Source organism: Schistocerca nitens, chromosome 1 (assembly GCF_023898315.1).
Source record: "Schistocerca nitens isolate TAMUIC-IGC-003100 chromosome 1, iqSchNite1.1, whole genome shotgun sequence".
Classification (NCBI taxonomy): domain Eukaryota; kingdom Metazoa; phylum Arthropoda; class Insecta; order Orthoptera; family Acrididae; genus Schistocerca; species Schistocerca nitens.
This window is the reverse complement of record NC_064614.1, coordinates 338,097,857-338,114,955: the sequence shown is the minus strand read 5'-3', so window position 1 is coordinate 338,114,955 and position 17,099 is coordinate 338,097,857. Positions and strand designations below refer to the sequence as shown.

Below are 17,099 nucleotides of genomic sequence, written 5' to 3'. Positions count from 1 at the left end.
AATGGGACTCACACTTTTTCGACTGCAACTCATCTACTTCAATACATCTGGCACCTAGTGCACCACGAACATATAATAAAGCAACAAATGCATCTAATTCTTCTAAATGCAAACTCCAGGATCATTTCCAAGAAGCCGTTGTGCCTCTGCTTCTCTGCATTTCTTTATGTGTTTCAACATTGATTGATCAACTAAAAGGCGCCAGGCACTTGAAACATTATCATTTGAGACGTGCCTCTTTGCGTGTAGAGTAGGTCTCTGTGTTTCTTTCAATATATTCTGTTGACCTATCCTACCTGGAGTAGTAACACCGAAGTCTACTGCAGTCCACTCCGTGATCGCGTCCTTCCCCAGGAGTTTTGAGCCAGGTTCTGGAAGTGAACCCTCACTTCATTCTCCTCTTCTATGTCGATTCTGTATTGGTCCACTTACAGGAGGTGCAGTTCTTTTTTTTCCCCGGGTAGGCCCTTCTCTAGCATTGTTTATATTACTGCTTGGTCCTGGTTCAACAACTGCGTGAGGAAAGAGACAATTAGAAAGCTACAACTCATTATAAAGATAACATACCACACAATAAAATAGCAGTAACAGAAGTAGCAGTAGAAATGTCAGCTCTATTATAATAGTGATCATTATTCATACAGTAAAAATAATAATAATAATAATAATAATAATAATAATAATAATAATAATAAAACCCGTGGAGGCCCGGGAAAAGAATAGGCCTCCGGTATGTTCTACCAGTCGTAAAAGGTGACGAAAAGAACAAACCACTAATAGGGCTAACCCCCCTTTTAGTGTGATTAGTTGGTTCAGAACAGAACTAATGAAGCCTCGGACAAGCGCTGTCATGGTCGGGGATGACGCTTGAACCCTATGCCCGTCCACAATGGTAACGACACTGCTAGCCACACGGAAAATGATTTAAATCCAAATAGAGGTGTTTTGCAGGATATGCTTCCTGCAACCACTCTAGAAGGAAAACAAAGACAGAGGATGAGATGGTCAGATGAAGTTAACCAACACCTCATGTTCTGTTATTACCAAGCAACAAACTTAGGAACAAACACAACTGGATACAGATCACAAGTATACACAACATTTATTACCAGATACCCAGAATTAAAATTTTTAACAGAACAACAACTAGCTGATCAGATCCGTGTAATAATCAAAAATAACAGGATACCCCAGTCAGAATTAGAAAACATCAAACAACAAGTACAACAAATACTAGAACAAAATAATGTGTAATCAGAAGAAGACGAAAATACAGTAATGGCCTCAAACATCCCAGAGCAAACAAACAAAGAACAACACGCATCAATTCACCAGTCAGAGGGAAACGAAATCTTAAGACAGCCACCAGAACAAGCACAAATAGAACACGAAGTGACACACATGTTAGATATAGAAGAAAAATTTCAGCTGACATATATAGAATACAAAGACACAAATACAGACATTATACCATTCTTGCATAGACCACCAAATAACCCACAAATCGAAACAACAACAACAACTATCAACACAGTCATACACAACAAAATAAATGAAAATACAACAATGGAAGAGTTACAACTACTGATTTATATAGGAGCACTCACTACACTAAATATACACACTAGGCAGAGATCAGAACCAACCAAGACCCAGAAGAAACCAACAAAACCATCATGGCAACACAGGCTACAGATCAGAATAGAAAAATTGAGAAAAGACATCGGACACAATTTATAAGAAATGAAATATCAGACAAAAAACAAAAAAGGTTAGGTAAAATCTCACAACAAGAAGCGATAGAGCAGTTAGATGAAAAGAAGCAGAAATTACAAGCATTGGCCAAACGACTTAGAAGATACAAAAAAAGTGAAAATAGAAGGAAACAAAACCAAAAATTCAACACAAACCAAAAGAAATTTTACCAGACAATAGATAACGCACACATTAAAATAGACAATCCACCAAACATAACAGACATGGAACACTTCTGGAGCAACATATGGTCAAACCCGGTACAACATAACAGGCATGCACGGTGGATACAAGCAGAAACAGACACATACAAGATGATACCACAAATGCCTGAAGTGATAATTTTGCAACATGAAGTCACCCAAGCAATTAATTCTACTCACAATTGGAAAGCCCCTGGAAAAGATAAAATATCAAATTTCTGGCTAAAGAAGTTCACCTCAACACATTCACATCTAACTAAATTATTTAACAGTTACATTGAAGACCCATACACATTCCCTGATACACTTACACATGGAATAACTTACCTGAAACCTAAACATCAAGCAGACACAGCAAACCCAGCTAAATATCGCCCCATAACATGCCTACCAACAATATACAAAATATTAACTTTAGTCATTACACAGACATTAATGACACATACAACACAGAACAAAATTATAAATGAAGAACAAAAAGGCTGTTGCAAAGGAGCACGAGGATGTAAAGAGTAACTGATAATAGATGCAGAGGTGACATACCAAGCTAAAACTAAACAAAGGTCGCTACACTACACATACATTGATTACCAAAAAGCTTTTGATAGTGTAACCCGCTCATGGTTACTACAAATATTGGAAATATACAAAGTAGATCCTAAATTGATACAGTTCCTAAACATAGTAATGAAAAATTGGAAAACCACACTTAATATCCAAACAAATTCAAATAATATCACATCACAGCCAATACAGATTAAGTGTGGAATATACCAAGGAGACTCATTAAGTCCTTTCTGGTTCTGTCTTGCTCTGAACCCACTATCCAACATGCTAAATAATACAAATTATGGATACAATATTACTGGAACATACCCACACACAGTCACACATCTGCTATACATGGATGATCTAAAACTACTGGCAGCAACAAATCAACAACTCAACCAATTACTAAAGATAACAGCAGTATTCAGCAATGATATAAATATGGCTTTTGGAACAAACAAATGTAAGAAAAATAGCATAGTCAAGGGAAAACACACTAAACAAGAAGATTACATATTGGATAACCACAGCGACTGCATAGAAGCGTTGGAAAAAACAGATGCCTATAAATATGTAGGATATAGACAAAAAATAGGAATAGATAATACAAATATTAAAGAAGAACTAAAAGAAAAATATAGACAAAGACTAACAAAAATACTGAAAACAGAATTGACAGCAAGAAACAATACAAAAGCTATAAATACTTATGCTATATCAATATTGACCTACTCATTTGGAGTAGTGAAATGGAGTAACACAGACCTAGAAGCACTCAATACACTTACTCGATCACAATGCCACAAATATAGAATACATCACATACATTCAGCAACAGAAAGATTCACATTAAGCAGAAAGGAAGGAGGAAGGGGATTTATCGACATAAAAAACCTACATTATGGACAGGTAGACAATTTAAGAAAATTCTTTATAGAATGAGCAGAAACTAGCAAAATACACAAAGCAATCACTCATATAAATACATCGGCTACACCACTGCAATTTCATAACCACTTCTACAACCCTTTAGATCACATAACATCAACAGATACGACGAAAGTAAATTGGAAAAAGAAAACACTACATGGCAAGCACCCGTATCGTCTAACACAGCCACACATCGATCAAGACGCATCCAACACATGGCTAAGAAAAGGCAATATATACAGTGAGACGGAAGGATTCATGATTGCAATACAGGATCAAACAATAAACACCAGATATTACAGCAAGCATATTATTAAAGATCCCAATACCACAACAGATAAATGCAGACTTTGCAAACAACAAATAGAAACAGTAGATCACATCACAAGTGGATGTACAATACTAGCAAATACAGAATACCCCAGAAGACATGACAATGTAGCAAAAATAATACATCAACAGCTTGCCTTACAACATAAACTTATAAAACAACATGTTCCCACATACAAGTATGCACCACAAAATGTACTGGAGAACGATGAATACAAATTATACTGGAACAGAACCATTATAACAGATAAAACAACACCACATAACAAACCTGACATCATACTCTCCAATAAAAAGAAGAAATTAACACAACTAATCGAAATATCCATACCCAATACAACAAATATACAAAAGAAAACAGGAGAAAAAATTGAAAAATACATCCAACTGGCTGAGGAAGTCAAGGACATGTGGCATCAGGATAAAGTTGACATTTTACCAATTATACTATCAACTACAGGAGTCATATCTCACAATATCCACCAGTACATCAATGCAATACAGCTACATCCAAACTTATATATACAACTACAGAAATCTGTAATTATTGACACTTGTTCAATTACCCGAAAGTTCCTAAATGCAATGTAACATATACCGTACAGTTAAAAGTAAGTCACGCTTGATCAAGGTCCGCATCACCTTCCATTTTTAACCAGACATAACGTCTGAGACAAGAAAGAAATAATAATAATAATATAAGTGAATGTAAATTACCTTCATCCTCAGTCTCGGAGCTGTCACTCTCCACATTAGCGACAGGTTGGTAATCTTCATCTGTAGAATCTTCCACGAGGTCCTCAACTTCAGGATCATTTTCAGCATCTGATTCATACAAAAGTGTGACAATTTCTTCATCTGAAAGTGGCCATGGCCATGGTTTGTATCGCTGTGACATCTGAGCCATGTCTACTGCTCTGAGACCAGTACTCAAATAATCAGTCTTGTTTATGCGAAACCCAATAGCAAACAATAAATGACATATTGCATTGTTGAGCTTTTAAATTCAAACAATGCAAATAAACTTCAGTAACCAACATATTTAGTACATTGTAGATGAGTGCTAAGAATAAATCCGGGGAGTGACGCACAACAATCTTTAAATAATCTGTTTTCAAATATACATGTACTGTGGTCAAAGTGACCACTCGGTGGTTTTAAGTATAAGTGGTCATTCAAAGAAAACTAATGAAGATAAAATGAATATTGGACTATTTATATGATCTACATAAACATTTAGGAAAAGTCTTTAACTCACAACAGCATAGATTAGAAATTGACCGAATAATAACATGTTAAAATATAAGAAGTGGTCAAATTGACCACTCGGCAGTCCTAGTGTTAATAGAATGACATGGAGAGATTCAGCACAATAAACTTAGTTTTTGTGTGGACAACAGGAGGCTAAGACCACTATTGCACCAAATCAAATCAAAATCTTTAATTAATACAAAAAACCACTCGCATTTTGCAGACATGTTCTCTCTGCAGAAAATTAACTTTTAGCTTTGAGGTGCTTGTGAGGATTCAAACATATGAAATTCTGAGAAACTGTGTAGTAAGTTTTAAGTCCCCTTCGGTTGGTCAAAAGTCCATGGACATAATTCACTTAGTCCTAGCCTTAATCTGTATCTAGCTACATATTCTGTGAACCACTGAGAAATGCATGGAGATGGCAGTTTTTCCTATTCCAGTCACATATTGAGCATGAGAAGAATGACTAAGTGCCTCTGTGTACACTATGATAATTAGTATGATGTTGTCTTTGCATACGCTGTGGGAGTGATACCTAGGGATCTGAAGTACTTATCCTAGCTTCTTCACTTAATATTGGTTTTTTGGTTTTTGTAAGTTGGCTATCATCTGTTAATTGGCATATATCTTTACGTATCTGCCATGAGTTAAAAATAATTATTTTATTTATTTATTTATTTTTAAATAGTCTTCTTTGCAGAATTGTTTCATTTTCCCATTACCCTTCCAGTGAGCCAAAGTCTGAGAGTTGCTTTACCTATGACTGAGACTACTTGATCATTCCATTTAATCCAAACATATTACAAAAATGATTGTACATATATATGTATGTACACTGACGTGACTAAAGTCATGAGACAGTAATATATACATATCATATCGTATCATAGTAGTATTTCATACACAATATATAAAAGTGAAATGCATTGGAAGAGCTTCATTTGTACTCTGGTGATTCACGTGAAAAGGTTTCTGACTTGATTATGTCCGCATGGCGAGAAATAACAGAAGCTGAATGCGGAATGGTAGTTGGACCTAGATGCAAGGGACATTCCATTTAGGAAATTGTTAGAGAATTCAACGAGTTTTTATTTAGGACAGTGTGGAGAAATTTGATGCTAATGGACTACTGACAGCAGACAGCCGACATGAATGGCTTTGATAACAGTGTGACATTGCCTGCAGCACCTCTCCTGGCCTTGTGACCATATTAGTTGGGCCCTAGATGACTGGAAAACTGTAATGTGGTCAAATGAACCCTGATTTCAGTTAGTAAGACCTGATGGTAGGGTTCAAGTGTGGTGCAGACCCCTTGTAGCCATGGACCCAAGTTGTCAACAAAGCACTGTGTAAACTGGTGGTGGCTGCATAATGGTGTGAGCTGTTTTTACGTGGAATGGACTGGGTCCACTGGTCCAATTGAACCGATTGTTGATCGGAAATGGTCAAGTTCCGCTTCTTAGAGATATGCAGCCATTCAACAATGCAATTTTTATGGGTGGAATTGTGCTATTTTTTACGGATGACATTATGCTATGTTACTGGGCCACAATTGTTGACGATTGGTTTGAAGAATATTCTGAACACTTCAAGCTAATGATTTGGCTGCTCAGATTGCTCGACATGAATCCCATTGAACATGTTCAGAATGTATTTGAGAGGCCAGTTCATGCACAAAATCCTGCTCTGGCGACACTTTCGTATTTATGAACGGCTGTAGAGCCAGCATGGCTCAATATTTTTGCAGGGAACTTACAACAACTTCTTGAGTCTATGCCACATCAAGTTACTCCACTGTGTCATGTGTGTGTGTGTGTGTGTGTGTGTGTGTGTGTGTGTGTGTGTGTGTGTGTGTGTGTGTGTGCGTGTGTGTGTACGTGCGCGCGCGCGTGTGTGTGTGTGTGTGTGTGTGTGTGTGTGCGCGTGCGTGTGTGCATGCGTGTGTACGCGCGTGTGTGCGTGCGTGCGTGTTAACTACTAGCCCTGAAAAAGTGGCATAGCTCATGATGTGTAAATAGCCAGACTATATTAAACCAGTATTGGAAAATGAGAAAGTAAATTTTAACACAATTTCAAACCTTAAGTAACTCCTTATTGCTGACAGCTCTCACAAAATGATGAAAGGAAGAAAAGTTTATAATCTACTGTAGTTTTTCTGTTCATGCAATAAAACTGGAGCAGCAGGCATGCCATCTTAATTTATTACTTCTGTACTAATAACTGTATTTGTGACACTTTTGCAGACAGCATCCACATATACCACTGAATGTACCAGCAAAATTAAACCATTGCACGACACAGAGTTCAGGGATAATGGTATCATAAATACTTAGACACGTGAAAAACTGCTGAATCATGAATCGTGCATGATATTTTAATTTATTACGTCTTTACTACTAACTTTATTCACAACACATTTTGCAGGCAGTATCGACATATACCCCTGGGTGTACCTGCAGAATTATACCACTGTATGACCCAAATTTCTGGAAATATGGCATAATAAACATTGTGCTGCATGAAAACAAAGCTGCATGGCGAATTTTAATACAGATACAGTTGAAATATGTGTACAGACATGTGTGAAATATGTTACACGCACATGAAATATGTGACGTGTGTATGCTGGCAAATTCATGGCTAAAAAGTTCCTTGTAAAGCTCTGGATTGATTTTTATTAATTGTAGTACACATATTATGTACTATCTGGAAAGAAATCCTTTGGGGGTAAGCAGCAGCAACTTTCTATTGGAATGGGTGTGATAAGGTGAAGACAGAAGGGAGGCATAAGAGGTGGGCAGATGGGAGGGGGGGAGGAGGAAATGGACACAGGTAGTGGGATGAGGAGATGGATGTAGAGAGGGGGGTGGATATGGACCAAGAGAGGGAGTAGGAGAGATGGACAAAGAGAGACGGAAGGAGGAGATGGACTTAGAGCAGGGAGGAGCAGATGGACAGAGAGAGGATGATGAGCAGATGGAAAGAGTGGGAGGCAGGAGCAGGTGTAGATGGATAGAGAGAGGTGGTGGTGATGGATGGAAGGGGAGAAGAGGAGTAAGACTGTGAGAGGGGGAGGAGGAGATGGACAGAGAGAGGTGGAGGGGGAGTAGGACTAAGGGGGAGGGAGGAGGAGGAGGAGGAGGAGGAGGAGGAGGAGGACTGGGGGGGATGAGGAGGAGGAGGAGGAGGACTGGGGGGAGGAGGAGGAGGAGGAGGAGGAGGAGGAGATGACAAAGACAGACGGGGAGGAGAAGATGCTCAGAGAGAGGGGGGATGAGCAGATGGAAAGAAAGAAGGGCTGAAGAAAATGGACACTGATAGGTGTTGGAGGATATGGATGGATGGAGGGAGGGAGGAGGAGTTGTAGTGAGAAAGGGAAGGAGGAAATGGGCAGAGAAAGGAAAGAGGAGGAGGAGATGGACAGAGAGGAAAGAGGAGGAAATGGACAGAGAGAAGGTGAGGAAGAGAGAGGAAAGAGGAGGAGATGGGCAGAGAGAAGGTGAGGTGTAGATGGAAAGAGAGAGGGGTTAGGAGAAGATAGACAAAGAGAGCAGGGAAGAGGGGATGGTATTAGAGGGGGAGGGAAGATGGGCAGAGGGAAGAAGGACTTGGACAGAGGGGTAGAAGTAGACAGACAAAGAGAGGGGGAATAGAAGATGGAGATAGAGGGGCAGGAGGAGATGGACAGTGAGTGGCTGAGGAGGAGGTGGACAGAAAGAGGGGGGGGGGGGGGGGTGGTGGAGATGGACAGAGTAGGGAGTTGGCAGGGAAGGAGGAAATTGATAGAGGGAGGAGGCAGGAGTTGGGCTAATAGAAGATTGGAATAAATACATACCAGGCAATGCTGGGTATTCAGCTAGTCATTATATAAATGCTGCAAACAAACCATTGCTTGCATTAATATCTGAGAGCCTGGGGACAAAGCAAGCAGTGGATCATAGCAATAACTGCATCTTGTCTGATTCGCTCAGTGGTATACATGTAAATCAGCAAATTCGTACAGTAAACTGGATGAGCCTTGAGACTATTTTCTTTCATGAAATGATGACAGAGAAAAGTGATGAACTCCAGTGTAATGAACTATTTTGGAATTGGTATAACACTATGGCAATGTGATAATTAAGGAGACCTGTCAGAAACCAAGTATTTTCCATTGTATCTCAGATTCATTATTTAGGAAGAAAGTAATGAGTTAGTGAAAGAATGATTTGCTGCAAGTGTACAGACCCCCCCCCCCCATTCCCTGTCCTCTCCTTTCCAGTGACTAACTCACCACATTTGGCATTGCTTCTCATTTTGTCATTCTGTTAATACAGTTTTGATGTTTTGCTTATTTTGTTATGAGGAACTGACGTGCCTTTCTCTGCATGTGGCTTTTGGGGAAATTGTTTTTCTTTTTGTTTCTTTTTTTTATCTGAGACATCCCTTTTGAACTCCTCTTATTATTCCATCTGTTAAATCTCTCTCTCTCTCTCTCTCTCTCTCTCTCTCTCTCTCTCTCTCTCTCTCTCTCTCTGTGTGTGTGTGTGTGTGTGTGTGTGTGTGTGTGTGTGTGTGTGTGTGTGTGTGTGCGTGCGCACGCGCGCGCGTGTGTGTGTGTGAGAGAGAGAGAGAGAGAGAGAGAGAGAGAGAGAGGGGGGGGGGGGGTGCAGATAATGAAAGAAGTAATGACTTGAGAACAGTACAGAAAAATTATATTTTTTTCCAGTTTCACAATAAAGACACACTCTTCAGTGCAGGAGACGATTATAGCATGCCACATTGGATAAATCTGAGGTATGTAAGTACAAATTTACATTTATTTTATCCTTTCATTTATAGAGTAGTATTGACAATATTATTTTACTTTTCAATATTACTTCGCTGTTTTGTAAGTACACTTTACAGTAAGTGACAGCAGAAGAAAATAAAATGTAATTGGCTGCCACAGTTTTTTCATTTTCTGAAGAATTTCACAGAAAAAATTTAGCAATAGCTGAATGCATATCAGAACTATTTGCAAAGCCCTCTGCTTCATTTGTCATTATAACATGGGAGAAGTATTGTTTCTACTTTGCTTCAACTTCATTGGGAAATACATTAAGAAATTGTTTGAACTGTATACTCACATCAAACTGGACTCGCATTCGGGAGGACGACGGTTCAATCCCGTCTCCGGCCATCCTGATTTAGGTTTTCCGTGATTTCCCTAAATCGTTTCAGGCAAATGCCGGGATGGTTCCTTTGAAAGGGCACGGCCGATTTCCTTCCCAATCCTTCCCTAACCCGAGCTTGCGCTCCGTCTCTAATGACCTCGTTGTCGACGGGACGTTAAACACTAACCACCACCACTCACATCAAATATAGAGTGTCAAATTTTGTATTTATTGGGCAACAGCATCTGGAAAACTAAATTGGACAGATTTTCACTTGTGAATGGCATAATCTGGTTTTGAGACACTATCTGCCATTGAAGCTTTAATCTGTTAGTTTCATTTCAGCATTCACTCCACACCATGTGAGAATGAAAGTTTAGTTCTGGAAACTGAAAGATGAAATCATATTGTATGTAATTATCAAAACATAGTGATTATAGTTCTGCAAGAAAGTCTGTCTCCAAATGACAAAATGACAATGTGTAATCTCAAAGAGCAACAGTTAACTACAAACAAAAAATGACAACTGATAAATAAACCAACAGCAGCCGAAAACTAACAAGCGACACAAAAATGCTACAAATTGCTCCATTCTTTATTTGATACTAAAGACTTTCTTGCAGAACTATGATGTTTTTATGAATCTGTTTTAACTTAAATAATAAATTAGGATTAGATACCCAGGGTTTGGATTCTGTGACATTTCTTGTTGTTAATATACAGGTATCATTGCTATGTGCCAGTGTGACTAAGTTGCTATTTATTTACTTCTTTTTGCAGTAGTGAACTATAATACATAATCTCAGGGAAATATCATTATTATTTCAAAAGCCATTCTTCTCTCTTTTCTTTCCTGTGTTTCTCTTGTTGCCTTACAAACCACACTGCACGCTCTGCTTACGAGCCACACTCAATGTCCATCCTTCTTTCTTTCCATTGTTTAATAATGAAGTAGGTACAATGAGTGAGTTATGATTAGTGTTATCATCATCATCATAATCATCATCATCATCATCGTTTGTCTGTAATAGATGTTACTTCTGATAAAAAAAATAAGGGGCAGGAAATAGAGAAATCGATACATGCATCTTAAATTTAGAACCACCAAAGGAGTTGCATGGAATAAGTTGAGAAAACAGTAGAAAATGTAGAGGTTGATGGCGGAATTGGATAGAAATTCCAAGTTCTTATAACAAGAACAGTTCATTTATTCATTTATCTATTCATCATGTTCTGTAGATCACATGTGAAGGAGACCTCATAGATATGAAACGAACAAAAGTAAACATAACAGAATGAAACAAGTGTTAGCCGCTGTGTTAAAAATTGACTGTTGATGAAGTTCTGAAGCACTCGGTGATAAATAGGAAAGTATTTATTGGAACGTAAAGTTCTATAAACAATTTATGTTTAATCAAGTTAAACACAACAAAAATTAATAGCTAAGGTGCTGCTTTGTTAAAAGATACTCTTTTTTCACTCACATTACCTTCTATTGGTGGTTTAATGTCTATGTGATTATTTGATGTTTATCACCGAACAACAATTATGTATTTTCCACAGTAATGGAGCCTGTTTCCAAGGAGCATTGCCACAAGTCATGCAGCTATCAGGACTTTTGAATTTATAGGGATTCTTAATTTATTTTTTATGTCAGATGGCAATTTGTGTGAAGACTTTCACACCAGAACACCCCACTCTGAATACAGACAAGGAGCCAAAGTCAACATGGAAAATATTCTTGTGTTTTGTGTAATGATTGTGTAAATCACTATCACCTCTTCGTCATTCACAGCAAATTTGTTAGGAAGTTATTGTAATAATTGCAATATCTTTGAAAAGGCCTCTGCAAGCTGTATGACAATCCATTTTGTGCCGTTCGTTCGTTTAATAAATTTGAAAATTTTCATAGTGTTTCATATTTACTACAGGTTATGATATTAAAAAATAGGACTATGCATATTATCTTTACATTTGAAAGCATAAATTCCTGCTTAACATTTTGAAGCCCTCCAAGAGGGTAGCAATTTTAGGAGCTTCCTGTAAGCACTAATTGTAAATTGCATGCAATTATCTGTTAGAATGAAATGATAATATACACATTTCTTTTTACAGTTTCTATTCCACAAACAAGAAGGTAGCATATTCAAATTTTATTCCAAGAATCAAATTACCACCCAAGAGAAGCAAACCACTGCCTGTTTCAAACAATGCACTAATTGTAAATTGCATGCAGTTATCTGTTAGAATGAAATGATAATATACACATTTCTTTTTACAGTTTCTATTCCACTAATTGTAAATTTCATGCAGTTATCTGTTAGAATGAAATGATAATATACACATTTCTTTTTACAGTTTCTATTCCACAAACAAGAAGGTAGCATATTCAAATTTTATTCCAAGAATCAAATTACCACCCAAGAGAAGCAAACCACTGACTGTTTCAAACAATGGGCTGATCCAGGCAGCAAAATCAAAATTGCTTCAAGAAGATGACTGTATGCCAAATTCATTGTTTGATTATGATGCTTATGATGCACAGGTTTTTCAGTTGCCTCCTGTTCATACAGCAAGGTAAATATATGAATTATTCCACTATCAGATTCTGAAATGAAGTCATAGTGTGCAGAATAATTGTAGAATCTCTGACTCATCTGAAGGTTTTATTGTGGATATGGAATTATTTTATGCAGTCAGTGAATTTTATAAGTTGTCAGTCAGTTCATTAACTTAAATGTGATACTTGAATAGAGAAGTAACACATTGCCTATATTGTGTTTATTATTATTATAAGGTTAAATAATCTGCTGTAAATGTTAATTCAAAATTATTCTGGAGCTCAGTCGTTCAGATTTTCTAAGTAGCCAAAGTTATTCTGACAAGCATTCTCTTGATTGACTTTGGGATTGATTCGACATTAGTGATTCTTCCATTACATAACTGAGGATGGCTTTGGGCATACCACTGAGAGTGCTGCTTACACTATTATGAAAATTGTGTGACTTGCCAATAGTTTTCTATTATCTCTTCTATTTTGTGTGTTACTGCACAGTTCGGAGAAATTTTTTCTCCAAGTAGAACAATGGCATATGAATATGACTAATATATTCGCTTCATTTGGTTGCCTTGTACACAATTTTGTCTGCATGTAAATGGCTTTGGAAAGAGGCTAATTATTGAAAACATTGAATGTAACTACAGTGCTACATATTCATTCTCTGCAATTTCCAGTGTTTTCTCTATATTTTTTCAAGGCAACCAATTCTTGAAAGACAGATCTCTGTAACTACTAATGCAACTGAGACAAATATTAGTATAGCAAATTGCTGCTGCATGTTCAGCACCTTGATAAAAAACAACACATTTTCACTAAATTTCATTGAGACACAAGAAGTGTTTATTTTGTAAAAAAAAGTATTTAGTCCATAGATCCATTAGCACATGTAGATTCAAGGTGTGGAATGTGTCAAAATATGTATTTTATCTTTTGCATGTAATTTATGCTACAGTAGTTTGCATACATGTTGTTTACAATACAGAGAATGAACAATTTTTTCAAGGAAAAATTCCTGTAACTTACTTTTTAATAGATTATTACCTTGTAGGGACTTAATATAACTTGGAATATAGTTAAAGTTGTGGCACTAGTGTATTTTACACTTTCCTGAACTAGAAATAAGTTCTTCATGTCACAAGGTAAGTCACATTTCTTTCTTGTCTAATGGCTGAAGTATGTATCACTTGTTTCATAGTGAGAAGAATATTTAGTTATGAAGGTTGTGATTGAATAGATGTTTTGTGAGGTAGTGTTCAGTATCCCCAAGAAGACAGCAGGAAGTTCTTGGAGGCATTCTATACATAATTATGGCAGTCTGTTTCATGGCTTTTTTAATTTTTAAAATTTTTTTTTATAAACATATAAGAATGTTACGGAAGATCATATCAAATACTTTCCTGTGGTCCAACGGCGTTTCACAGATTCTCTCTTTATCTTCAAAAAAATTTTATACCTTTGCTACCATACTCTCAACTACTTTGGCTGTAGAGACTCTGAATCTGAATCCATATTGTGAGGAGCTAAGTATATCATTAGCTTTCATTAGCTTCAAAATCTTGGCTCATCTTCAATATTCTGTCATTCATTCATTCATTTCCTTGTCTTGTCAGCATTTCCAAAAATTAGCAGCTGTGATAGCTTTGTCATTTCCTTTGTACACATCTTGTAGTGTGCACGGGTTGTTCTGGAGGGGGCGTACAAGTAGGTGGCTTGGATCTTCTTCAGCTCCACAGTTGCAAAAGGTGCCAGTGCTCACTGGAAGGATTCCCCATTTCTTCAGGTTGGTCTTGCATCGGGGGACGCCCACTCGGTTGAGTGACCTCCATACAGGGTATTGTAGGTTTGCACCAGGAGCTAGTTCTTCTTTTGGTGAGACGTCTATTTGCAGTGAGCTCTTCCATGTTGCAAGTCGAATATCCTCTGGTGCTCCCTCCAGTAGCGCAATCCTAGCAAGGAAACTATTGCGGGATTTAAGGTGGGATCTTGCAGCCTGATGACCATACAGAGGATGTTAGTGGTGATTCTCCTGCTTTGTTCTTTCATTGTCTGCAGCAATGGCCCTCCAGATGTTGGGTGGGGCTGTTCCAACAATCGGATACAGTTTCTGCATTGGTGTTGGCTTCAAGCAACCTGAGATGATCCTTGCAGTATCATTGACTGCAATATCGACTTGCTTAGTACGAGTGGAAGCTTCCCACACAGGAGCAGCATACTCAGTGGCTGATACACGAAGTGCAAGTGCAGAAGTGCTTAGAAGGTGCGAATTGGCTCTCCAGTTGCTGCCAATCAGCTTCTTAAGTATCCCATTGTGAGTAATGACTTCCTGTGTCATGTTTAGACATTGCTGCCTGTACGTTAGAGCCCTGTTCAGTGTGACATTTAGATAGACTGGTTTTGGACAATGTTTCAGTTGCTCTCCTTGCCATGTGATGTCCAGCTTTTGCTGCGCTTCCCTGTTTAGTAAGTGGAAGGCGCTCCTTGAGTTTTACTGGTATCGGGCTTCAGGTGATTGGCATAATAGTACTTGGAGAGTTCATCCATTGCTAGAGACAGTTTTCCCTCTACTTCTTTAAAGGCTGGCCCCTAAACAGCTACTGCTGTGTCACCGGCATAGATGAAGTTGGTATTGGCTGATCATTTGTGTAGATATTGTTCAGTGCTGGAGTGTGCACGCTGCCTTGGGGGAGACCGTTCTTCTGCGTTCGCCACCTACTCCTCTTATGCTGTAATGAAACTTGGAATCTTCTGTTCTGAAGGAAGGTGCTGATAAGGGATGTTAGTTGATATCCTTAGTAAGGTCATACATTGTTTCCTATGATTCACAGTGTCATATGCAGCTGTTAGATCAACAAAAGCGACTCCAGTAATCTCATCACGCTCAAAACCGTCTTTGATGTGCTCTGTTAGATTCAAGATCTGACTACAGCATGATTTGCCAGCACAAAAGCATGCTTGTTGTGGGATAAACTACTTCGAGGCTGGCACCGATTTCGTTAAGTACTAGCCATTCTAATATCTTGAAGGTGTGGCATAAAAGGGAGATAAGTCAAAAATTTTTTGGATTGTTTGGTTCCTTCCCAGGCTTAAGTATTGCAATGACTCGAGACTTCCACCACATTTTTGGGGATGTGTAGCTTGGTGACACATGTGTTCATTAGGCTTAGTAACCACTCCATCATTTTACAGCCGAAATTCTTTATCTGTTCAAGTCTAATGTCATAATAGAGGGAAACATTCCACGTAGGAAAAATGTATCTAAAAACAAAGATGATGTGACTTACCAAATGAAAGTGCTGGCAGGTCGACAGACACACAAACAAACACAAACATACACACAAAATTCAAGCTTGTGAAAGCTTGAATTTTGTGTGTATGTTTGTGTTTGTTTGTGTGTCTGTCGACCTGCCAGCACTTTCATTTGGTAAGTCACATAATCTTTGTTTTTAGATACAAGTCTAATGTCATTGACACTTGCAGCCTTATGCATCTTCAAACTGGAGATGACAGCTTCGAGTTAAGCCATGCTGAAGGGATCCCTAAGAAAATAATGCTTCATGTCTGGGTCGCACTGAAGAGCTTCTTTGGGAGTCCGTCCTTTTATTTTGCTGATTTGCGGGAGCTGGGTTGCCACTTTATCAGGAGTCACACTCATTAAATTGTCTTGTGATTTTACAGGGTTGCCACTCAGGTTTTTAAGTAATTTCCAGGCTTGTCTACTGTTCAGCTTCATGTCGAGGTTCTCTACCAGGTTACTCCTCTTGGCCTTGCGAGATGCTGAAATGGCTTGCAGCAATATTTCACCAGCTTGGATCATTTCTTCTGCAAATGGATTCTCTTCATAGAGAGTTTGGTATCTTTCTAACAACAGATTGTAGTCACTGGACATGCCTGGAACATACTGAGTTGTGCATCCTCTCGGAATAGTTTTCCTCGAAATTTGTTGGAAGCATTTGATGAAGGTTTCGTACATTTCAGGTTGTGGTGGAATGTTTATCACTTTTGAGTCACGCTCTTCACTGAACTTCTGCCGGTCAGCCTTCTGTTATTTTTGATATTATAAGTATAAGAGATACAGGTTGATAGTTATCCAGAGATGCTACATCTCTTTTCTTATCAACTCATTTGACTACATATGTTTTCAGACAATGTGAATAATTACCTTCTTTTAAGATTTTACACATTATTTTAGTCAATGACATTACAGTTTGTTTTTTAAGATATTTAATAATATAATTTGGGTCTGTTCTAAAATTACTGAGCTTGGCAGTAGTGCCTCTGCTTTACTCCCACCTTCTATAGCATTGTCATCAGAGTGAGAACTGACCCCCCCCCCCCCCCCTCCCAAAAAAAGTGCATTTTGGTTGTTAGGTGAAGCTGGTGTGC

At 38.2% G+C, this 17,099-nt stretch overlaps 1 protein-coding gene across 6 annotated transcripts in view; it reads left to right on the top strand.

The window, feature by feature from the left end:
• LOC126248551 (GATOR complex protein Iml1) overlaps positions 1–17,099 on the top strand; it is a 637,798-nt gene that overhangs the window by 99,959 nt on the left and 520,740 nt on the right. For all 6 annotated transcript variants that reach the window (XM_049949630.1, XM_049949665.1, XM_049949640.1 and 3 more), the window contains exons 9-10: positions 9,730–9,797; positions 12,515–12,733. In XM_049949630.1, the coding sequence (XP_049805587.1) occupies positions 9,730–9,797; positions 12,515–12,733 (287 nt within the window). The remainder of the gene's footprint in view (positions 1–9,729; positions 9,798–12,514; positions 12,734–17,099) is intronic.